Source organism: Phallusia mammillata, chromosome 6, assembly GCF_965637545.1.
Source record: "Phallusia mammillata chromosome 6, kaPhaMamm4.hap1.1, whole genome shotgun sequence".
NCBI classification, from domain to species: Eukaryota; Metazoa; Chordata; class Ascidiacea; order Phlebobranchia; family Ascidiidae; genus Phallusia; species Phallusia mammillata.
In genome coordinates this window covers 19,290,740-19,316,059 of record NC_137257.1, presented here as the reverse complement: position 1 = coordinate 19,316,059, position 25,320 = coordinate 19,290,740, and the positions used below count along the sequence as shown (strand labels likewise).

The 25,320-nt window shown below is 37.6% G+C and overlaps 2 protein-coding genes and 1 long non-coding RNA gene across 3 annotated transcripts; all 3 read left to right on the top strand.

Moving 5' to 3' along the window:
• Window positions 1-3,321: 3,321 nt before the first annotated feature.
• On the top strand, window positions 3,322-6,887 carry LOC145233623 (uncharacterized). Its single transcript, XR_013861143.1, has 4 exons — window positions 3,322-4,783; window positions 4,846-4,892; window positions 5,162-5,264; window positions 5,716-6,887. It is a non-coding gene; the product is annotated as an uncharacterized LOC145233623 (long non-coding RNA).
• Window positions 6,888-8,236: 1,349 nt separating this feature from the next.
• On the top strand, window positions 8,237-11,290 carry LOC145233622 (sialate:O-sulfotransferase 1-like). Its single transcript, XM_080098385.1, has 5 exons — window positions 8,237-8,310; window positions 8,519-8,613; window positions 8,766-9,004; window positions 9,342-9,554; window positions 10,327-11,290. Exons 2-5 carry the CDS (start codon window positions 8,534-8,536, stop codon window positions 10,773-10,775), a joined length of 981 nt encoding a protein of 326 aa, XP_079954511.1. The 5' UTR covers window positions 8,237-8,310; window positions 8,519-8,533; the 3' UTR covers window positions 10,776-11,290.
• Window positions 11,291-12,056: 766 nt separating this feature from the next.
• Window positions 12,057-16,384, top strand: LOC145234452 (uncharacterized). Its single transcript, XM_080099181.1, has 3 exons — window positions 12,057-12,072; window positions 12,331-12,417; window positions 12,778-16,384. Exons 1-3 carry the CDS (start codon window positions 12,057-12,059, stop codon window positions 15,387-15,389), a joined length of 2,715 nt encoding a protein of 904 aa, XP_079955307.1. The 3' UTR covers window positions 15,390-16,384.
• Window positions 16,385-25,320: the final 8,936 nt, after the last annotated feature.

The window sequence follows — 25,320 nt, the reverse complement described above, 5'->3', positions numbered from 1 at the left end:
CATTTTCTTCATCCAAACAATTGAAATGAGCGACTTGCTTGCTTGAGTCAAGATCTTAAGGGCTCGGCAAAAAGAGATTCTCACCAGATCTCAAATCCTTATCAACCCGTAGCTAGAATAAAGATCAACATTGTCATCAAGGATATGAGATTAATGTTAAGAAAAGCTGGAGTAAAAAGAGAATTGCCGATGTATGAAAACGACCCACAATTCAGTATGGTCACTGATGAATGACACAAAAAACCTTTGAATTGGCATATTTTTGCAATAACCTAGTAATGCAATACCGGTAGTGCAATCCTTTTAGCGTGTTGGCATTAATAATGCTGTCCAAAACTTGTAAGGGGGCATTGAAACCCAGCCTTTTGATGGTTGGTAGTTAGACATTGTTTGGTTAGTAGGTAGTGTTGGGGGGGACTTTAGTTTGTTGACATCATGGCCCGTCGCGACTGTGGTGGACTGAAGCCAGTGTGTGTTCCCAGTCCACACTGTCTAGTGCAGGGGCGGGCAACATACGGCCCGCGGGCCGGATCCGGCCCGCGACGGGGTTTTCAGCGGCCCGCGGACAGTTTCCGATCTTACATGATAATGTGGCCCGCGGCCACAGTCTGCCACAATCACCCACTACTTGCTTACTATGTCAAATTATAGTTGTAACGGACAGTAACGCTCCCCAATAATAATAAACTTTCCCGCCGTTGTTACCATTGCACCATACGTCCATTGTTACGACATAACTGCCAACCATGTGTGTGGCCTGCTTTCACGGTTTCCTTTGTTTCCACACGTGTACCAGGGTTGCCAGGTAGCCTAAAAATCGGACAAAAAACGATAAATTGGCCTAATTTCACATGCTGTGTCCGACGCCTAAAAATCATTAGGACATTTAGTTTTTTGTCCTAATATGTCCGAATTTTGCTGATTGAATAACTTTTTGTCTCCTTCCTATTTTTTGAAGGTTGCAAACCCTTTTTTACGACAAAACGTGGTTTAAAAGTGCAAATTGTTTTGGTACCTTGTTTATGACATTAAATACATAATTGTCTGCCAGTGAATGTTTGGCCATTGTTGTGGTTATCTAAGGTGACATGAAGCAACAAGTTGACGAAACATTTTTAAACGGTGCGAAACCAATGATAAACACTACAGCAACGTGTTGCAATTGCCAACTAAATATTATTTCAAACATATCGTTTTTTTCCAACATGGGAAGTTTGTTGGGCTTCAAGTTTGGATTTCAGTTCTAGTGGTTGCACGTATAAGTGACGTCATATTTTACGTCCGTCACTTTGCATTTGTGTAAAACTCGGCGTAAACGCACAAAAACTGGCAGTTGGCACCTCGATATTGATACCTTGTTAGCAATTTTACGCTCTCGTTTTTTTTTGTCCTAAAATGTCCGATTTTCAGACAAATACTGTCCGAATCCAGCCGACAGTACCTGGCAACCCTGACGTGTAGCCCAGTTAGTGTTTCGGCAGTACCTAAGTCTGTGGTGTATGCATTAAATTTGCTGTGGTGAATAAGTTTATGTTATATCAGTTAGATTGTTTGGACTGTATTGTAATTGTGACGTTCTTAATTGTATTTGGTTTAGGTCAGGGGTCGCCAACCTTTACCACTCAAAGAGCCATTCGAACCAGTTTTACATAGTAAATAAAACCCTAGGAGCCACAAAGTCGTTATGAAATGAAATGCAACTTCATAAGCGTTTTTTAATTGCATATTATTGGGCACATTGGTAAACCAGCCTTATCAGCAGTGAAAGCAAATTAATCTCCCCATGTAGCGTTAAATGTTCTGTTTTCTTCAGACGCTAATTTTTATTTCTTTGTTTAACACGTTTGTGTCATAACAATTTCAAACAGGTGTTATTGCGCGGGCACACACACTGCAAACCAAAACAGTATTTAAGAACTTGCGCGCCGCCAGCTTTCTTCTTTTTAGAAGCGCGGTGTGTCCGGCAAAACCGTCACAGATTTTAAAATCAAATGTTTCAAACATTCGGTAATTTCAAAACCTGAGCCGATATGGAGGAACCAAAGAGCCGCATGCGGCTCCGGAGCCGCGGGTTGGCAAACCCTGGTTTAGGTGGTCAAGAATCCGTTTTAAATCACTGGATAAATACGCGATTAATGTATCGATTCAGGAATCCGGCCCGCCAAGTACTTCATTTTCCCATAACAGGCCCGCCGACTGGAGAAGTTGCCCGCTCCTGGTCTAGTGTGTTCCCAGTTCTGACTCCAGAGCGTAGAGTGCGGAGTGTAGACTCCAAAGCACAGAGTGTCGTGACTCCAGAACGAAGAGTGTCTAGAGTATTTAGACTCCGGAGTTTAGAGTGTTTTATTGAACGAAACGCAAAACCTTATATAGCACAAAACACGTGGTACGAAATTCAGCAGGGAACACTAAATCACATTTGCAGGCACACGGCTGGAAACACAAACTTCCTGACTCCGTAACAAAGGGAAATTGCGACGGCCTAATCCCCAACGCACAAACATGAAATTTAGGACACACAAAAAGACGCTATACGTTTAAATGCAAATGGCTTTGGGCCATTTTAGAAGTTTATGATGTTAAATCTAATGCTTTTGCATGACAACCACTACAGTAGCAAAGCGAACCTTAAAGCTAAAAATAAGCCTGCTTGGATAGCCGCAATATTTACATTCACAAAAAAGGGTTACAATATCAACAGTAAAAATAACAATTGGTGAACATAAACAACAATATTAACTTCAGCCATAAAATATAAGTTTGACGCTCTGAGCACATGTTAAATGTGCTTACTATTTAATCATAGCCAGCAGTATGACAATTAACACAATTTTTGTGCAGCTAAAACTCACCTGAAAGTTAAACTTTTTGAATGCACCGACTTGATAAACACGTCCATTCAAAAATCCATACGCTGCAATCATTAACTAAATACAATCTCTGTGAGCAAGCACAATAAATAAAAGCGTGATAATAGAGGCGCCAGATTTATCAACATATGTTGTGACCGTTTCTTTAACAGAAATTTTTCGGTGCCAATCCTAAATTCGAAACACCTTTTGAAAATTTGATGTAACTTAGTTCTTCTCAACCTAACGATAGGAACCACTGGTTTGACATATATTTCCAGTGTTAAGTTTATTACCGCCCCATATGGCCTTTGTAATGGAATTGTTATTGATTCTATTAATGCAATGATAAACACTAAATATGAAAACGGTATTTTTTTCGGAAACTGTTTAACACATTTTGTTTTAAGTATAAAAGACAGCATTAGATACCTGTTTTCAAATCGCACTCCGTTACCAACTGTTGCCGCTAATTAAGATCGCCTAACATGTCACAGATAGACAATTGACAATGCGATGAATAGTTCCGGTCTTTCTGTGCCGTCTGTTTATTCGTTGGTAAAAAAGCAACGCTTATGTCTGCGTTGACGTTTCGAACTGTTGTGCAATGTAATGTTGTTGCCTTGATACAGAGTTTTTTTCAAAAAGAAAACCAGTGATATCTCTATGCAAGCTGTTTTCAGAAAACACGAATATCAGCATTAAGTAGCTTAACCGGCAGGTGTTAGTATATTTTGTAGCTTGCTTTTTAGATAAATTATTTGTTGTGTCCTGAACGAGACGGTAACATGCAAAAAAACAAGAAAATAGTATAAAAAAACTATGGGGTGAGGTTGAACACAGAACATGTATTTTGCTGTTTCGTTCGTCGTCGGTTGGTCACAGGCCTTTGTGGAATGATTCCCAACCATTCTGTGGTCGCGTACCACTTTAGGGTTAAGTATGGTCACCGTGTACACCACCCTTAAAGGGATATTTCACTTTTTAAAATGTAGTACTATGAAGAACTTTGTGCGCAAATCTGCACTAATGCCCAATCTGTAACTGCTTGTTTTCCATCAGGCAATTAGGTCGAGAAAAACCATGACGTGACACAATATTTAGTAAGTCATGTTTTAGCTTCCACATTGTACCAAAAGAATTAAAAAATATTATACACTCAATGCGATTTTTGGCACTTGTAGTACACCTCAATAAAACTAGTTCATTGGTTTGCGCATAATCGTTTTTGTCTATAGTTCAATTTTAATTTAATACAAAGTATTGTGCTCATAAAAAGTTAATAGGGTCCTAATTTCGCACTGACATAGGCCATAGCAAGTGATACCCCACCCGGTGTTTTAAGTAACAAACGTTTCATGTCAGAATAAGCGATTTGGGTGTAAAATACGGAATAATAAAATACGGAAAGGTGTTCGCGTACCACCAGGAATTCCGCGCGCACCACTGATGGTAGGCGCACCACCGGATCGAGCAGAACAGTCTGCATAGCGATCGGTATTAACTGCTTATGAAGGCATCATACATATTGTGACGCTTGTGGCGCCTGCGTTTTGTCATTGTTTGAACACAATAGGCGCACAAAAAGTCAACGCATATGCCTATTCGGTTGATACTCGTTCCTGGCCCTAAACATCTTTTTACGGCTGTTTCGAAATACAATTAATTGACAAAGTAGTTATGTATACTATTTGTCACCAGAAAATAGGTGTGGAACGACAGTTTATGGTATGGGATTAACAATATCTTGATTTAGGGTGGGGATAGGTTGCATAAATATTATGTTTTTTTTGGGCAGCGTAATCCTATACAGACATGTACGTTGTAAACGGGAAGTTTTATTGCCTTGTGTTTCTACTTTTCGTTGTGACTACCGTACTTTACACATCACCAACTGCTGTTAATGGAGTTTTCAAAGTCCCCAAAGACAGCAGGTAAGAATAATAAAAAGGATTGAAAAGTTTGCTATATTCTTTTTGATATTTTGTGGTTTTAGAAAGAAGACGTTTCCTATTTCAAATCACGTGGAAGTGTTCTGCGAAAGTGAGTACAGTCGTGTTACAATCTACGGCGCCATAAATAACATTTAAAAATAAAAGCTTTCGAGCTTCCATGTCGTACTAAAAACCTGTTAAGTTTCATTTCAAAGTATTGACTGCCCGGGTACTATTAACGCAGCCAACCCATCGCACTGTTCCTTAGATTTTTCCCGTGTGCTCTTCCAGTTTGAAATCCAACCGTGTTTCGAAACAAACTTGTTGGCAAAAAAAGTTTTAAAATTTTTTCCCTGCTGCTACGTAACTTTATTTCAGGCTCACATTTGGGATGCTTCGATGTCCCACCTCTCGAATCAACGTTAACTGTGGAATACAACTTTATGACAATCAACTGGTGTGTTGCGTTTTGTGAGTCGAAGTAAGTTTCTGGAAAATATACATCTTTTGTTTCTAAAAATAACTCTTTTACGAAACCACAGTGATATATTCTGTTATCAGGTGGAGAATGTATCCCATTTGCAAAATGTAAATAACAGAGATATATTGCCTATCTAGACAACTGAAGGGTTATTTAAAAAAATATCTCTACAGTAAACACTAAAAACCTATACTTAGTGCATAACGAAATAAGGGGCACTGTAGTACCTTTTTATAGCCGAGTTTTAGTAGTGTCGTAGTATTTAATGTACGATCGAGTTTTTCTGCATTGTGTTAGGGCAACATATGTACAGAATAGTTTATTGCCTATATGATGACCATTTTAGTAAAAGTTTTGTAATAAAGTGGAATTTAAGTTTGTTTTAGATAAAGTTAATCTGCTAAAACCAAAAATGAAGTAACATAACAAACACAATCATCTCCCATTTTAGATTTTGTAACTTATGCTGATTTTTTTTTTTTTTTTTTTTTTTTTTTTTTATTGCGCATAAACATCACGACAAAAAGACGATTATAACGAGCAAACACATATAGCCATTAGCGCAGGTGGGCATTCCACTTCACTCTATATTTCCACATAGTATCATTTTTTCGAGAAACAAATTTTTCATTGCACTTACAACGTTTCATCTCATAAACAAACATTTCCACCTTTGGCCTCAGTTTTTGAATCTTGCTTTTGTAAATAACAAATCTAGCAATCAAAAGCAAGCAGTTAATCAAGTTCAAAAAACCTTTTTCAAAGCATTCAGTGTGGATTCCAAAGAGTTTTATACAATTGTTAAGGTCGATTCGATTACACATGGCACTGTCAATCCAGGCACTTACGCTTTCCCAGTATACCTGGACATGAATACAATCACAAAATAAATGATACATGGTTTCTCTGCACACACCACAAAATGTGCACACATCAGCCTCCGCAATCCCAAATCCATAAAGCCTATCGTTTAGAACAATGGCTCTTAAGTTGAATTTAATTTGGAAGGAGCGCAGTCTAGTTTCCATTGTACATTCGTGCAAGTTTTTGTAGATATCTGGCCAGTTTAGGGGCGCCCCTTGTAGAATTAGTTCCCATTTTTGTTGCTGCTTGATCGGTTGCTGTTTATTACCCGAAGCAAAGAACTCGTACGCATTTTTGGCTGTGGATAATTTGTCTTTTATTCCTGTCCGTATTTTGTCCAGGACTGTTTCTCTGTCTGGTTTGTCAGGTGTGTATGCTTCCCAAGCTGTTGGAATTGCCGCAATAAGGCACTGGTAGTTTGCATGGTTTTGATTGTTGTTTATCAATTGGTAATTTTCGCAAACGCTTTTGAAGCTGCGATAGTCTAAATTGTTGTCTATAATTTGTTGGTACTTTAGTATACCAGCGTTTATAAAACTTTCGAAGGCGATGGGTTTTCGTTTGAATAATACTTTGTTGTTTAACCAGATACCGTAGTTATAAACTGTGTTCTGCTTCCAAAATTGGGTTACACATTCCTTCCATAGGTCAATCGATGACCAGAATGTCGAGAGGGGAGTTAGTTTAGTGACCTCTTTGTGCGAGAGTTTTAAATTGGTGGCTGCAATGCAGATCATGGCGTTTAGTGAAGTAATACTAGTTTCAATTGTTTTCCAATAAGAAACATAGTCAGCATCAAACAGTTTCCGTATCCAGGAGAAACGAAGTGATTTTGCATAGGCTTCTAGGTCTATCATTTCCACGCCACCGTCCTCTATTCTACAATACAATATTTTCCTGCCGACTCTCTCCCAGTTGGAACTTATGCTGATTTTATTGTTGGAAACTCATGCAACTGTTCGTTTGCTGCCATCAAGCGGGGAAAAACATGCACATGCAGCGAGAAATTCACTGAAGTCGCCGTACCAAAGACCTTGGACTTGTGGACAGGCTGTGATTTTATTTGTGGTGGGGATAAAACAATAAGATGCGGGGGAAAATATAAAGTTGACGTTTTCTTAATCAAGGGACAATGCGCCCAAGGCAAGTATTTGATAAAATTGTGATTTGTTTGTCGTTTTAAAGTTTTAAATACAAACAAGGACAAAATATTGTAGGACTTTATCCAAGGTGCAAAAATTTTGATTCTCTGTTTTGAAATCATTATTTTCGTGTTTTAGAGACAAAAATTATAATGACTATATCAATGTCGCAAGTTGAACTGATTATCCGGTTCAAATGTGTTTTTGCCGGTTTGGGTTTAGATTGAATCACTCGAACTTGATAGCGACCGAAATTCTAATTCTAACTACGGGCCTAGGGGTTGTACTAAATGATATACCGCATGGTAAACAACATGGTAAACGCGGTATACCACATAGTATGCTGCATGATTTGTTTGAGGGACGAGAGAAAAAGTCCCAACAAAATTAAATAAGACCAGATTGTAGTGTTATTTTAATTAGAAACCCTCACTCCAACCCAAATAGCTCTACCCGTCAGCGCTTCCAAAAGTCCACGCGTATATATATTTATCTACGTATACATATATCTTTGCGGTAATATATATGTATATATACATACTGTACATGTGTGTCCATCAAAACTGCTTATTAAACCGTATACCTTGCGGTATCATGCTGTCATATGCGGTATCATGCAATGTCATGTGGTAACATGCGGTATCATGTGGTATTTAGTACCAGCGCGGACCTAGTTTGGGCTTTAATTTTTTTTTAGCTAGGACCCGGGTGTCAAGCACTTCCTTGCGGCGTTGGGTCGATTCGGGTCCGAATGTCTGGTCTGCTTACAACTCGGAACATTTCCGATAAAATGTGTTAAAAAACTAAAATTCTTATTATTGTCATACATGAATTTTATATTTGCGTGCAGCACCTTTTTCGGATTCGTACATCACCCAGAAAAGCCAAGGTTGTTTTCAACTTCCGGAAAAACACGATCTAGTTCAATACCAACGCGTTGGGTTAACCTCTGATTGCATTGTGGCTTGCGAACGCGAACGCCATCCTATAGCAGTGTACAGGAAATCTGATGATTGCTTTTGTGGAAACATGTCTGAAAGGTAAGAACATACCAAGTGATAATAGGAAATAGAAAATTAAACTGGCGCGGAGACTGCAAAATTCATATATAACGGTTTCCAATAAATACCTACTAACTTTATTTTGTCTCATTGAAGATCTAGCAGTTTAGGCGAACCCCAGGACAAACGGATGATTGCGTACAACAGAAATAGCTTTGCAAAATAATTATTTATTACCATTTTTTAGCAATAATAATCTTCAATGAGTGAAAAAAACGGATATCACCATCAAATCCACTTAAAAATGGAATATAATATCTCTATCATCTTAACTTTAGCATCGTAAGTATAAGTAATAAAAAATATAGTACAAAATAAAAAATCTGTTCAAAACCTTATCAAATTGTCTAAATTATATGAACAAATTTAATTACCAACGGTTTGTCAAAGGCAATGGCGAATCATGATATACTACATAATCTTTCAATCTACAGTTTTAATTTGACACACAAAGTAATAAACTGTGAAAACCGTTCAAACGTGGAAGTTTTCAAAACAACAGTAGAAGATCTAAGATGTGGTAACATCGGATTTTTGCCACCAAATCAATTTCCTAAAACTGCTCTCGTTTCTTATCCTGGCTCAGGCAATACCTGGACACGTTTCATGCTGGAAAAAGCAACAGGGTTTTATACAGGAAGTATATATGGGGACATGGTGCTGCTAAACAACGGTAACGTATGAGTTTTAGTCGTAACTTTTTAAATAGAGTTTTGAATCTATTGTTTACGGTTTTAATTAAGATTTTTTTGTGTGCAATCAATCAGAGATTTAAAAAATAGTTTTCATTACAAAGCTTTTCCGTTAACTTCCCTTAAGGGTTATGACCAAAGTAGTTCAAAGCAGTTTTAATTACCAAGCGTCTAAGCGTAACTATGCCAGTGTCAAAGGTTAGAATAGCTTAGACAATAAATGTTTTTTTTTAGTTTTGCATAATGTAGGTTTGTTTCGAAACGAAAAACGTTAATATCACGAACTTGTATATTTTTAAATTGTTTTCTACTTTGTAGGTTTTCTTGGAGAGATGTTGGTCAATTCAGCTCGCACAGATCTTACAAAAGACCACTTTTTTCAAGCCAATACAGACATATTAAACATGTGCAAGTCTGCAGTAGCTGTGGTTCGCAATCCATACCACGCATTTATATCCCACTTTAACTTAATTCACAGCACCACTGCTAATCCACATATCGGGATGGCACCACAAGAGGTCTTTGCCAAGGGTAAGTTTAATTGTAATAACGAAAGGAATAGCATCTCAAACAAACCCCAAACTTCTTTTTCTGTATTACTGTTCGGCTTGAAGAGGCACCAAAGAGCCTCAGTGAATATGCAGACTGCAAATTGTTGCCCAACGTTTGACCCGTAGCAGTTTTTCTTTCGAAAACAAGTCTAAAATTATCCTAAAATTCAATTAAAAATATGGAAAGTTAATACAAATAAAAGTCAGTTGTGAAAAACTATTATTTGGGTTGTAATGTCGAACTACATACCTCCACTTCTATTAAACTGTACATGTTTCTGCAACCGATAGTCAACTGTATGATGATGATGCATAACATATTCTACAATCTGTGCAACAATTCAGCCTAACTAATCCACAAAAGAGTAACTTCATTCAATCATTTAAAGCCATCTGTGCGCTTTTAAGTTTAGGCGAATAACAACATTTTCTACGTCAAGTATCCGCGGTTTAACATTAATGAAAAACAATAAGTTAACCGTCCTAAATTCTTGTATTTTTCATGAGCTTGAATCAATAGACAAGGTATACCATATAGTCTTCATCGATCAAGAAACTAGCTGGGTGGTTCTATTTTCAAGTGTTCTAACCATCTGCGATTAGCTCACATATTAACTTATATGCATCTAAGCATTCACCATTAAGAAGATTACAAATGTTCCTAAACTATATCAAGAGTGGAAATTTACTTCAAACTCCCTATCCAAGCCGCCTACGTCAAAACAACAAACCTAGTATATTTACTTCAACAGCTTTCACAAGTAAGAAGATTCGAAAACTTCTTGATCATTGGACACTTGTTCCACAAAGAGTGATTGAAAGTGGAAAGCCCTTCCTTATTATCTACTATGAAGACTTGGTAGTGGATCCGATATCAACCATTAAACAGATAATTGAGTTTGTTCCCAATTCGGCTCTTCGTCCTCAAAATTTGAATGAGCGACTAGCTTGCTTGAGTCAAGATCTTCAAGGCTCGGCGAAAAGAGATTCCCGCCAGATTGCAAATCCTTATCAACCAGAAGTCAGAGTGATGATCGACAATGCGATCAAACATTTGAGATTGATGTTGCGAAAAGCTGAAGTAAAAAGGAACTGCCGATGTATGAAAACGACCCACAATTCAGCACGGTCACAATGGGATGAAAACACAAATAATTTTAGGACAGACGTTTTATTTTTTACATCTGTAATTCTTTACTAGTGTAATATTATATTGATATGTTACCAGTATTAGTTGTGGTACCATAATAGGGACAAATAAAATTTGGGTGATCAATTTGTTAGTTCCATACATCATTCTAAAAAGGATCGAATAATTTAACACATAAAATAAAAATGAAATAGTTGTATGCAAATTTGCAAATGAAAAAAAGTCGCTCTTTGTGCTTCATTTTTATTGCTTACTGTGAATGTGTGGTTAATAAAAAGTATATTTGCCTGTGATTCCAAAAAAATAGCTGCTGCGCGTTTATCCCCAAATGTGCCTTCCGCTTGTGAAGCGTTCATCAAACCTAACGGTTCATAGTTATATTTTTGCTTGGTAAATAGTTTAGTGCAATGACAGCTACTATTTGTTCCACCCGGCGAAATAAACTTAACTCAACCCAACAATACGATTGGCTACGCATGGCATGCCCAATGTCAATATTGTTATGAGTTGTAAAATTCTCGTCAAAACTGTATTTTGAAACGCATGCTAAATGTCAATTATGCCAAACCGGCTTATAATGTTTTGGTTTCGTTCTATTTAGAGCGATTTATGCATTTATTAACAAATAATTTACACTTCCCTTTAAGCTTCGGTTCATGGCCATGGACAATGCCGTCAGACAATAAAGCTTGGGATGAACAGAGACAAAAACAATATTTGTGTTAAACATAGCACAGAGCTGTTTGACTTAATTTTTAAACGCTTCGCCAATTAAATGTAACAGTTTAGGGTTGAACGTTTAATTGACTGTGATTCTCTTAGTTCAATTTACGAGGCTACTGTTACCGAGTTCGACAATTCATTCCGTTAATGATTACGTGCCCGTGTGTGTTAGTTTTCGTGATGCTTTGTGTTAAAAGGAGGTTCGGCCCGCGCCGTGCGGTTTCACAGTCAGTAGACTGGAAAGAACCAAGTTGTTGTGCAGCAGTTACCGTAGCCCGGCTCGTATCTCTGCGCCTTTTTTACGTACACTTGCTTGACTGAAAACGAGAAGTCTTTTACAGTATAGTCGCTGAGTCCACAATATGCTGGCAGATTCAGAAACATTTAACTGCTAAAAACAGGCATTTACTGTTAATTACTACGAGTAGACCTAATCTGCATTATAAAGGCGCTTGTTACCCTTAAACGATAATGTCATTTTATCATCATTTTCAGCCTGATGTTTTTTGGACAGGAAATATAAGTCGTCGTTTTGATATCAAAGTTTACTACTTGTTGTGTGCAGTTGTTATTTTTGTTTCGGCAGTTGTTACCACAACAGTTTGAGCAATGGAACAGTCTACAGGTAACGATTTACTTTTATCTATTTGTGTAAGGTTAGTGAATATCTTACGTTGTTGTGTTTCTGTTTTTTCCAAACGTTTCGACTTTCAAGAAATACACAATGTAATGAAATTTATCTGAATCTTATTTGGTTAGTTCAATAGACTACCATAGTAGCGTAATATGCAACAAAAACATTTCGGGGAAAAACAATACTTATCCTCTTTAATCATTGTTGCTTAAAATATGCAGTGATATTTTGTTGTTTTTTTTCTTTTAGCACCCAATGTATACAATATTACTACCCGTTCTATGTCTTATACCTCTTTTGGGACTGAAAGCACAGAATATCCTACACAAAGTGAAGGTAAGTAATGCTTAATACTTTATAGTAATCGAAAATAATTTGTTAAATGAATGCGGACGAAACAATGCAGTTCATCGGGTTGCTGTCAGTAATGTATACCTACATCAAAGATACACACGTTTGTTTTTAGAGTTAGCAGAAAGCAAACCTAGGCACTGTTTGTTAGACTGTACAGACAGAAGTAGCTGTGAAACATCACCTTTATACCTTTTTTATGCAGTGAAACATCCTATATCAGCATTCTCAAAAACAAACGTAGGCACGGATTATAGTCATATTTTAACTGTATATAGGGGGTACAAAACAGACATGGAACTAGTGATACAAAACCCCTTCTACCATATGTTTTTTTTATTTCAGTGAACAATAAAACACCAGATCCAGTTACTTCAATCGACAACGTCGGCCGAGTAACACCTTTCTTCACTGAGAGCGCGTCGTACTTGAGAGCCAGACAACATCAACAAGACAAGCTTGTATCTGTGTTGCACTTGCACGGTATGCCCGGTTCAGGAAAGTCTGAAATAGCTAGAAAACTAGGAGCCGATTTTCCCTACAACTCTGAAGCATTATTTGTAAAGTGGCATATCCAATGCAGCGACAGAGCACATGACATAAAGGCGAAACTGAAACAGCTGATGAAAGACATGGTAGCTCATGACATGTTGGCATCGAGAGAACAGGTTATTGAAGACTCTATCACGAATATGGAAAAGGACAGGTGCATACAATATGTCAAAATTCTTGCTTCGTCAGGTATTCCAATCCTCATTATTCTAGAGGATCCAAATGAAAAGAGTCGTTCTTTTTTGCAAGATTTTCTTTCTTGCATCAACAGTCTTATTGAAATGGGTACAACGACAAACAAGTTTCACGTTTACATCACCTCAAAATCAAAGATGTTCCCTGAACTTGATATTTTGTCTTGTTTCGCCATGCAACAGATAGAAGGTCTCACGATCGAAGAAGGCTTAAGACTTCTTGGATGCACTGGCTTAGGTGATGAAGAAAAAGATGCTGCAAAAGTAATTATTGAGCGCTTAAGTGGTTCTCCGTTAGGACTTTTGGCTGTGAAAGGGGCGAGAAAAAATGTTATGTCATTTCAGGAGTATCTCGAATATTTGCAAAACAAGGCGCTGGTTCACAATGTCATTGAACGTGAGGAAAAAAACATTGAAAATGTTCACCTTCACAAAGCAATCTTGTTCCTTTTACGTCAGCAAAACGACAACGTCAGCAAAACACAGTGGAAAGTTATGTGCTCTCTTGCATTGTTGCATCATGGAAACATCCCAAAGGTGATCGTTGGCAGAATCATGCAATACTTTAGAGACAGCGATGAGAGTCAAGAAGATAGTTCCTATAAAAACTTAGTCGAATCTACCGACTTTCTTGACAAATTGCAAAAGCTAGGTCTGTGCAAGTTGGATGGCACTGAATACCTGAAAACTACAGCAACCTTCCATGAAGTAATATTCATCGCCGTAAGGTTACATCTTAGCAAACACGATGAACAATCTGGAGCAATTTGTCTTGCTGTAAAAGCGTTAGCAAGTATTGTACACAAGGATCTTAGAACACCTAAAAACTCTGAGTTCATGAGGAACATGGTTCCGCACATTCGTTCAGTGTTGGAATACGAACATGAATGTAAAGAAAAAAAGTTATTACCGTTTTGCTTTGGGCATCTTCATGATGTCTTGGGAATAGTTCTTAGCACTCAGCAACAAACAGGCGAAACTGTTTCCAAAGCAGAAAAACATCTGCTCAAATCTCTGAAAATTTGGCTTAGTATCGTCCGAAGCCTAACTGGATGTAATATTCCAGTTGAAACTGTAACTGCTCCACAGGATATCAAAGAAAGAATTGCAGAAAAAGTCGAAACCATCATTCGTGAATTTACAAAAGCAGGGGAGTTAATTAACGAAAGTGAATTTGACATTGAAACATTTATATCCATTGTACTTCAGCCCCAGAAAAGCGAAACACAACACTACCTTGAAAATTCTGACGAGCAAGTAAAAAGCATTTTATGCAAGGCTGCAGACAAATCCATCCCTTTGCCCCCAAACAAGCTTGGGCTATTCCGAAAGAAAAATTACAAATTATTTCTGGATAAAAAGAGTCTATGTACAACGTACTTTGTTGAGCGAATAGCATCTGTTTTGCATACTATGACCCGCTTGCCTATTTATTATAGTGGCGAAATAACCTTGGTTCACAGAAGAAAGTTTGAATGGTTTTCCACAATCTCACTGGCGCTGTGTAAAGAAATACTAAAGAAATTCCAGTTTGCCCCAATATTTTTACGCATCACCGCATCAGCCTCTGTGTGTATTAGACTCAAGGGATTGAAGCATTTTTCTTCTGGCGAAAAACGGAGTATCCTTGAGGAGACAAAAAGTTTTGTCGAGAAAAGTTGTCAAAATCAGCTACCCAATGAGATATCATTTTACGAGCATGGCATTTTGAAACAGGTCATAACACAAGAGTTTGATTACTTAACTCACATGCGCTCCATTGTTCAAATCAACGCCAAACTTGTGGCACTTCTCCAAGAAGAGGAAGATTTTCCTTTTCCTGAATCCGACAGAAATTGCAACGATTTACAGCGCAGTGCTCTTTCCAACAAAGAGTGGGGAATTTCTTCCAAGTGCCTAGTTTATTGTGGAAAATACTGGGCTTCCAAAAAGGATTATGAAGCAGCAGTAAAAAGTTTCGACGATGCCTTGGGGTGCGAGAGCATGAAGAGCCAATCAGAGTCCACCAGATCATTTCCATGGGCCTGCAACAACCACGCGAGGGCGGTATTGTGCGGCCGACTGGTCAATCGAGCCGTGGATAGTAAATATTTTTGTGAGAAGGCTTTGGAAAAGCGTAACTCCATTTCCAAGGAACTAGTGGAAAAATTGATAAACTCGGTCACACAATTGGATCAAACGTTGGCCACTGCCAGCACAATGCCAGAATAGGGCCATAAGACACTTGATTTGTTTGCCCGATTATAAATGCAATATAGGCCATATGTGTGAGTGCATCCACGTGGCGAAACAAATTGCAGCACATTTTAGAAAACAAAAACGGGTTTTTAAATTATAATGGATTTCTCAAATGGTCACGTTTGTTTACCTGTGTGTATCAATGTAATTTTGGTTTTTAAGTTCTAGAAGTGGTACTGTTGCACTGTAAAACCACTGAATTACCATTGGATATTCAAAATGTTCAAATACTATTTCAGTGTGTACCATACGTTGCTAAGCACCATACGTTACTAAATGTGCCCTGCAATCTTAAACACCATTGTAATGGCGTTATGACCTATGTAATGGCGCTTTTTTACTTAAAACTGTGGTAAACCTTTTAACTTTTTTGTCAGAACTGTCCCTTTGCAATGTTCTCGAGCACTCGCGGTCCAAGCTAAATATATTTGTAAAACTAAACGTGCTTTTGCAAAATTAAACCTGGAATTGACAACTAAAAGTTTATTTATTCCTTAAAGAAGTTTTTCCACATCATATTAACATATACGATGAATTGTGTTTAGTCTCGTTAGTTAATACCTCGCGTGGGAATAACTTAAGGAAATTTTATTACGTCACAAACAATACTAAAACAATAGTAGAATTGTACGCAAAAAAAAACGCTTTCTTTGTTACATGAAAATGAAGTGAAAAATCCTTTGTCACGGGACAGTAATTTATTTGTCAAATTTTCGCTCATACTGTTGCAACAGCTGAAATTACATACCAATGTAGAAGTATTTTTTGCTCCTTGCAGTCCTTCTGAAATCGCTTGGCGGACCCCGAAGGGACTGCAGACCCAAGTTTGAGAACCGCTGCTTTAATAGAACATTATTTTACTGTTTTCGTTTGTTTTTGCTTTGCTTAGTAATTTATGAGTTGTAAATGATTTTTACTGTCAGGCATTTTGCACGCTTACTTAAATATCTGGCCGAAAAAGCAGATGTTCCTAAAGCAAACCACATTGCTGCACAAAACAAGATACAATTACAATGATTTTCTCAACATAGATCACGTTGTTTTACCTGCTTTGTGTAATTAGAAGTGGAACTGCTGTTTCATAGTATTTGTTTTTATTTGAGCAACGTTAACTATATTAAAATGTTCAAATAGGGTTACAAGTTGTTCTATAAAGTGCTCAGTAACAAAACATTTGATATACCCTGCCTTTGTCTTGTTTTGTTTTGAACAACTTCAGTCTTTATTCTTGGTTCTTTATTTTGTTGTATACCAAATTAAGATGACAAAAATACGGTAACCCAACACTTACCAATATATTGCTTTTGCAGTATTTTCTTAAAAGTATGATCTTTATATACGGTTGTGCGATTTGCACGAACTGACAAAAATAGCTGGCTCAAAGACAGAAAATGCTAATCATTGTGTACTTGTTCGGTAAGAGGTACTTATTATACAGCTTGATTTGCAGCTCAAACAGCAGCACAAATGTCTTTGTTTTGTAACCATGGATCATGGTAAGAGCTTTGTGCTTTGTAATATGCATCTTTGCAATGTTTGAAAATTGTTTTTTATACTGATGGAAAGTCGTAGGCATGGTGCGGTTTCTCTTAATTTGCAAAATAATCCAGATGCAGTCTGCAGAATTACATCACAATATCTTGCATATTTTCCAATTAACGATGTCTGTTTTCGTTTTGGTCTTACTATGAATGTAATTGACTAGGCCCACTTGTTCAAGATGTTTTGCTTCCATGAATAACAATAAAGAAACAATCAGAAATGTTATGTGGTAGACGCACTACCTTGTCTGCGAACCGTCTTTAAATCGTGACAAGTACAGACACTCATTGCCAATGTCTGTAATTTTTGTTGCAATTATTTTGTTAATTTAATATTATTACACGGTATGATAAACACATTCGCAGGACGCCATATAGTTTAAGGTGCAACTTAAAAATCGTTATATATCTACAAGACTTTGACCTAACAGTTTTGCTTTTATACGCTAATACTAAGCCATGAATGAAGGGGATAAACATCAAGACCCCAACATAATTTTATTGAGCAAGCCAGTAGCAAACGACAATAATAACTTTCTGATCTAAAATACGTGACCATGACGTGTTAATTTCCGCGATTTAGCTTTGTCTTGACATTACATGCATTGTCTGCGCGATTATGATATGCAAATAGTTGTGGAAGCATTAAACATCATTTTTCTGTAAAAAAAACACCACAGTATTTCCCATGATTACTCTAAAGCTTTTTGAAAAGGCTATGTCGTTTCACAATCTGTTTGCCGCAGATAATTCTACCGCAAAGCAAGTTACAAACATTACGAACATTTACAACTCAAACATTGGTAATATTTTGGTGGAAGACAATGCTTCAACCAACTCCACAAATACAGGTATGTATATAATTGTATTATAGTTTTAGAAAAAAATGTTTTTGAATAAGCATTGATTTTTTTAAGATCAAACTTATTCACAGTTAATGTATGTGGATTTGCATTCGAACGTTATGTAAAAAAAAATTCATTTTATTGCAACGAAGTGCTTTACTAATTACAGTATGTCTCGAAAACATAGCAAACGTTGAAATTAGGAAGCGAAAAGTAAATTTCAGACTCAACTTATGTGCTTTATGTGAAGCTATTAAATTAAACCGTGTTTACCGTATTCCATTATCACAGTAAGCAACCAAAATTAGTACCAGAGCAAACGTAATTTGATTACATAACGAACGTAGTTGGCATGTCCATAAAATCATACTTACAATGGCAGAAACTGCAGCGGTGGACAACCGAATTTCAATCAACAATGTAGGCAAGGTGACCCCGAACTTCATCGAGTGCCAATCTTATCATGAGGCAAAAAATCACATTCAGGAAAAAAACGTATCGGTACTGCACCTCCAGGGGATTCCCGGATCCGGAAAGTCTTCGATTGTCCGAAAGTTAGCTGAAGATTTCCCTTTTGGCCAAGAACGTGTGTTTGTAAAATGGCATATCGAATGCAACGATGAAAACCATGATATTAAAACACAACTAAAGAAACTACTGGACGATTTGGTCGATCACGAAATTTTGCGGAAAAAACAGGCTGTTTTAAAATGCTCCACTGATAATTTAATGGCTAATAGATGTCAACAGTATGTGGATCTTCTTGTTTATACCAATCTTTCTATTCTCATCGTATTGGAAGACCCAGAAGAAAAGGATCGACCCTTTTTAGAGGACTTCTTCTTGTGCATCGACAGTATTCAAGCCAAGGCGAATACAAAATTTCACATTTATGTAACTTCCAAATCAAAGAAAATTTGTAACTTTCCGAATACAACCCGATTTGTTAAGAAACAGATCAATGGCCTCACAATACCAGAGGGTCTAAAACTATTAAAGGTAAACGAACTCTGTTCTGATGAAGAGATAGACGCTGCAACACAAATTATCCGAAAATTAAGTGGATCTCCACTGGGGTTAACTGCAGTCAAAGCGGCCAAAAATTTCTCTTTTAGCTTCAGAAATTATCTTGATAATTTACAAGACGACAGCCTTGTTCAAAGAGCCATCGAAAGAGAAGAACAACACCTTCAAAGAACATCTTTACAAGGCAATAAAGTTCACCTACACAAAGCAATTTTAATTCCTTTGGAGCCTAATAGTGATGACCTGGATGCCTTGAAACAATGGACGGCAATTGCGTCGCTTGCACTTATTCACCATGGCAACATACCACAGCATCTCATAGGAAGAGTCATGCTGCACTTAAGAATGAAAGAAGAAAGCCCCCTGGAATGCAATATGGGCAACAAAGCCGAATCCGATGACTTTATTGAGAAATTTATGGATTACGGATTGTGTGAAGTGACAGGTAGGGAATATATGGAAAGAAAAATTACATTTCATGAGGTGGTTTTTACTGCTGAGAGACTTTACCTGAAAGGAACACAACAAATTGTTTCTGCTGAGAATACAATGACTCAATGTTTAGCCAGCATCATACATAAGGATTTAAGGAAACCTCAAATTCATGAGTTTATGACATCCATGTTGCCACATATGCGCGCCTTGTTGAAGCAGCCAATTTGTTCCCCAGACCTTTTCTTGCAATTCTGTCGCGCTCATCTTTACGAGGTTTTTGGAGCAGCTATAAGAAAACAATCAGCAGATGATGATGATAACGCAATAGAAGCTGAGAGGCAACTGACGAAGTCCATCGAGATTTGGTTTGAAATAATACGTTCGATAAACAACAGCAACATTTCCCACAATATAGTCTATGAACCATCAGCTGAAGAAACTTTGGAAGTGCGGGCAAAACACATCGTAGATGAATGCGTTGAGGCGGGACAAAACCTGCAAGAAAAAGACTTTGACATCGAGAAATACATCAGTGTTGTCTTGCAACTAACCCAAAGTAATATCGACTACTACTGCCAACAATCTAGCCCAGAAGATGAAACATTTTTCAGACAAATTATTGATTGCACTGTATTTCTACATCCTATGAAGCTACGTCAGTTAAGGGATAAAAACGAGGACCTGTTTCTTGCAAGAAACAAGTTGTACGAAACCTACTTTGTGGAGCGAATTGCATCAGTCCTTCATACCATGAGTGGACTAATAAAATCATATCACGGTTCTGAAGCCTTAGAGGTTAGACAACGTTTCAAACAGTTTGCGACATTTGGTTTGGCAATTTGCAAAGAAGTACAAAGACGGTGTGGAATTACTCTGATATTCTTGTGAATTACTGCACACCGATCGATTATTTTAAGTCTTAAGAGTCTGAAACGCCGTGATGCCGATAGACGTCGAGACATTTTATTAGAAACCAAAACATTTATTGAAAAGAGTCTCATCGAGATAAATGGTGTTCCGAATTTTGTCTACAAACACGGCATTTCAATGGTGTTAAAAAAAGATGCCGTCGAGGGTTTAAAGCACAAATCTTCAATTGTACGTATCAATACAAAACTGGTATCCCTTGGCCCCGGTGATCACGTTAACATCATTGAAGCTGACTTAGCGTGCGAAGACCTGTATCAAAAAGCCACTGACAACAAAGAATGGGAAATTTCCCCAAACTGCCTTGTCAACTGTGGAAAATACTGGGCCTCTCGAGGTCAATATGCCAAAGCTGTGAAAATCTTTGACGAGGCCATAGCCTGCTTGCAATCACAAGGTCGACCTGAAGCTTCAAGGTCATACCCATGGGCTTGCTACAACCTCGCAAGAGCAGTCGTTCGTGGTAAGATGTGCGGTCGTGTAAAACGCTGTAAACTATTATGCGAGAAGGCTTTAGAAAATCGGAGATCTATTTCCAACAAGCTTTTAGAAGATATTGAAAACGTACTTGTGGAATTGGCTAATATGATAGTTAATCAAACTCTGAAAAACGAGTGACCTACCTAGTTTTAATGGTTTTCATTATGCTTTGTAAATTAGTTAAGGTGTAGTAATATGTTTTTCTAAGTCGTTTCTGTGTATACATTATGTCTTGTAAATCGTTGTTGTTTAAACATTTTTGTAAAATTTATGCTTTCCAAATACTTTTTGTGCGCATCAATCAGTGGTATGTTTTGTAAAATATGTAAAAGTGGTGTACTCACGCTCCATGTGCGTGCAAATGTTTTGCTATCTTACTTGTTGTATACAAACATATTTTAATAGTGGGATTTTTTTAAATAGTGGGATACAGTGAGACTTTTGTTGTTATCGCTTCGTGTGCCAAAGATTGGTTATAATTGTAAAGCAAATCTGGATTTTGAGGATTGTCCTGCAGCTGCAGATTTATGTCAGTTTCTGTTCTTTTAACAGTTCGGTAAAAATAAAGAAAAATAAAACTAACAAAAATATTTAAAAAAGTATGCTAATGAAGAATATACATAAAAACGAAAAGTTTATTTACAAAGTTATATTTATGTCACATGATAAACGTTAACCTAAACAAATTACTTTTTACATATTACTGCAGTGTTTGTTGAAATAAAAAAACACAAGCATTTGAAACAAGGCAATTAATTGCTTGAGTTCAACAAGCAAAAAGAATAGTTAGCAAAGTTTGTTGAGCCTGACAATTAATCTAATTAACATCAATGCAATCTGGTATGTAATTAGTTCTAAAGGATGCGGAAGAGTAATACAGGTCAAAGAGCACTGTGACAAACTCTTGCCACACACCAATGACGGACGAAAAATCAACAGACGTACTACGTATGCATAGCGTCACTAAAAAGTCGCACCATTCTGAAGTTTATTCTGCAACCTGAATGTTATCTGAATGTGCCAAAATCATTTCATCAAGTTTAGTTAGAATCCTTTCCAAATTTCTTTTAAGATCAAGAAAAAAGGACATCCACATTTTCAGAGCTTCCTCGCAGAGTTCCTTACTTCTCAGTGCCCGATTCACCATTTTCCCTTCCAACACCGCCCTGGCGTGGTTGAAACAAACCCATGGAAATGATCTGACAACTTCAGATGGACTACGAATTCCGTCACATTCTAAAGCCTCATCAAATATCTTAACAGCTTTTTCGAAGTCGCCCCGAGAAGCCCAATATTTGCCGCAGTAGACAATGCATCTGATACATATGCTCCACTTTTTGTTTGACATGGCTCTATGATACAAACTCTCACATTGTTCATCTGCTTCTGCGACGTCGAGGTCTTCTTCCGGACCAAGAGCAATCAGCTTTGTGTTGATTCTAGTGACTTGATGTTGGTGACGCAGGTAGTCAATTTCCTGTGGTTGCTTGCAGATGCCGTGCTCGTAGAAGAACATTTGCCGGATTTTGTTTTCCATTAGATTTTCTTGGATAAACCTCTTTGTTTCCACGACGAAATTTCGCCTCTCTCTGCCTTGAAACAGCTTAGTCGTCGTCAACTTAATTCTGACTGAGCCACGAGTAGACAACAGCATAAAAAGTGGTGCTATTTCGAATCTTTTTTGTACTTCATCGCAAATAGCAATAGCAAACTTGGAAAAGAATTCACTCTTCTTTCTTACCTCTTCCGTAATATGATCACGGTTATTTTTTATCAAGAGACTTATTGTGTGCAGAACAGAGGTAATTCTCTCAGCAATATAAGTTTCAAACAACTTTGTTCTGTCTAAAAACAACTGCATTTTCATGTCGGTAAACTGTCGTAGTTTGGATGGATGTAGGGGGATGCTACTTGTTAGAGCTTTTTGAAGATACGCTTTCACTTCCTCGTTCGATTTTTCTAGATAGAAGTCAAGCTCATTGGACTTTGGCTGCAAAACCAACGAAATGTACTGCTCGATGTCAAAGTTGCAGGCCATAAGCTTTCTTCCTGCATTTGCGCCTTCATCGACGATTTCTTGTACACGTTTTTGTAATGTTGTGTCATTAATGTTCATAGTAACAAGTCCCAGGGAAATATCACTTTTGTTTACACTTCGAATAACGGTAATCCATATGCCCACAGATTTGATCAGATACTCTTCAGCCTCAAAAGCTTTTTTCGGTTGCTTAGCAAGAACTGCCCCTCTAACTTCATAGAGATGTGCGTAGCAGAATTGCATCATTAGACTACAATCCCCGTTCCATTCTTCTTCCAAAATAGAGCGAATGTGTGGAACCATCTCAATCATAAACAAATGGTTTTGAGTGAGCCTTAAATCCTTGTGCACGATGCCCGTTAAACATTTGGTTACACAATCCCTTGCTGAACTGTAAATATCCGGTTTTGTTTGCAGATGAATCTTTACAGCACTAAAGACTACAGCATGAAATGTTACCCGGGTACCGATGTAAAGTGTGCCATCTACTTTGCAAAGCCCGTAATCCAGAAGCCTTTGTATAAAATCTTCCGATTCCCATCGATTCAAAGACTGAGAAGTGTCGATGTCCTCTTCAGTGGAGCAATCTTCCCTTATGTACTGCATAACCCTTCCTATGAGGATTTGAGGAACGTTGCCATTGTGAAGAAAAGCTAGTGCGCAGATTGCTTGCCAATGTTTTACGGAAATTGGTTTGTTCTCCTTTGGGGATAGCAAAAAAAGAATAGCGGTGTAAAGGTGTTTTATTTCAAGTTTTTCCTTTTCGCGTTCAAGCATTATATTAAAGAGAGGTTTGCTTTCCATGTGTCTAAGATACTCGACGTATGACAGTGGTAGCCTCGCCTTTTTAACAGCCCACAAGCCCAATGGAGACCCGCTTAACCTTGATATTATTTGTTTGGCCGCCACTTGTTCTTCCTCCTGGCACGATTGAGTGACCTCAAGCAGGTCAAAACCTTCACTAATTGTAAATCCTGCAACTTCTTGCATGTAAAATGCGCTTGACGTTGGTAAGGTACAAGTGGTCTTCATATGCGATGTGATATAAATATGGAACCTGTGTTTTCGGTCCTTAATACCTGTGACCGACATCAGAAGGCCTTCTAGGAACTTGTCTCCAGTCGGGTCTTCAATAATGATAAGAATGGGACAATTACTTGAAGCAAGAAGGTTGACGTACTCTTTACAACTGCCTTCGTTCATATTATCGGTGGCAGAACTTACAGCGGCATCTGATGCCACCAATAACCCTTTCTTCACCATTAAATTTACAAGCTGTTTCAGTTGTGTTTTTACCTTGTGGTTTTTATCGGAGCACTGGATGTGATATTTTACAAGAAGAACAGTGTTGGCAAAATCGGCCCCGAGCTTTCGAACAATCTCTGATTTTCCTGACCCAGGCATCCCGTGGAGATGAAGAACAGAAATTATCTTGTCTTCCAAATGTTTCTTGGCTTTTAGGTAAGATTCGCTTTCGATGAAATGTGGTGTAACATGGCCGACGTTGTCAATCGATGTACGGGGGGCAATATTTTCTTCAGCTTAAAAAAAACACGGTTAGGATTTTCGATACGAGGCAGGATCGATTAAAATCAGGTTAAAACTGAAATAGTACGGCAAAACCCAATTAAAATTCTATTTGATAGCCCTTAAAAAGGGGAAAACAATTTTGAATTTTGTCATTTATGAATGTCTCAACAGAATATCGTGGTACAACTACAAACCCATAAAAATGTTTCCTAATTTACGAAAACGTTTTTAACATCAAACTTTTACCTGTAATGTTGTGGTGATGAACTTCTCCTCCTATTTGGATATTCATTTTTAGTAACTTTAAATTAACCACTGTTCAAATAGCCAAAAAAATCATGAACGTTGTCCCACAATATACATAAACGTGGATCAACTGTATTCTAAAATTAAGCAATTTCAAAATAGGTTGAATACGGAGGAACTAACTTCAAACGGAAAAAGGTAGAGAAACAACCTCTGCTTGTCTGATTTTTAGGCTACCTGTCTACAATGCCAACTAACTGGATCAACTCAACAACCTTTACAACAACCCAACCAGCAATGTTCAGAAACGTTAATCATTAATCCTTTTGTGTTATGAAAGCCGTAACTTTGTGGTATTTGACTTTACCCTTTAATTGCGGGGCGCATAAATACTCATCGAGACATGCCTCGTTGTAAACAGCGATAAAACTCATACTAGTGCGAATATTTTTTCCAACTGGGGTGCGTTGGAAAGCTTATGTATATTGGCTTCAATTCATTTGAAAACAATGATATGCTTGTATTTGGAAAAAAACATAATTATTTAAACATGACCTTGCCACACACAAAACCGGAAGTTCAAAAGGACACAAGTCAATCAATATTTTTGATTTTTTCTTACGTTTGAACATATGATAGACTTACATCAACAGATTAACATAGCAACATGTCTCCACCTCAAAACATGGCTTTTACCGGAAGGTTTGTATCGTCAACATTAACGCGTTATACTTGCTTCATAAGTTCTTTTTATGCTTCCCAAGCTTTAATGCAATTATCGGTTTATGTTAATCGATATATTGGGATGTCAGGGCTTCAAGAGCCAATTGGAGTCC

Excerpts from the sequence above, each read along its gene's own strand:
- LOC145233622 (XM_080098385.1), top strand. The coding sequence starts at position 8,534 with ATGAGTGAAAAAAACGGATATCACCATCAAATCCACTTAAAAATGGAA. Across the intron at positions 8,614-8,765 it reads ATCATCTTAACTTTAGCATC|TTTTAATTTGACACACAAAG; the intron begins GTAAGTATAAGT and ends TTCAATCTACAG. Across the intron at positions 9,555-10,326 it reads ACAAGAGGTCTTTGCCAAGG|CTTTCACAAGTAAGAAGATT; the intron begins GTAAGTTTAATT and ends TTACTTCAACAG.
- LOC145234452 (XM_080099181.1), top strand. Across the intron at positions 12,418-12,777 it reads ATATCCTACACAAAGTGAAG|TGAACAATAAAACACCAGAT; the intron begins GTAAGTAATGCT and ends TTTTTATTTCAG.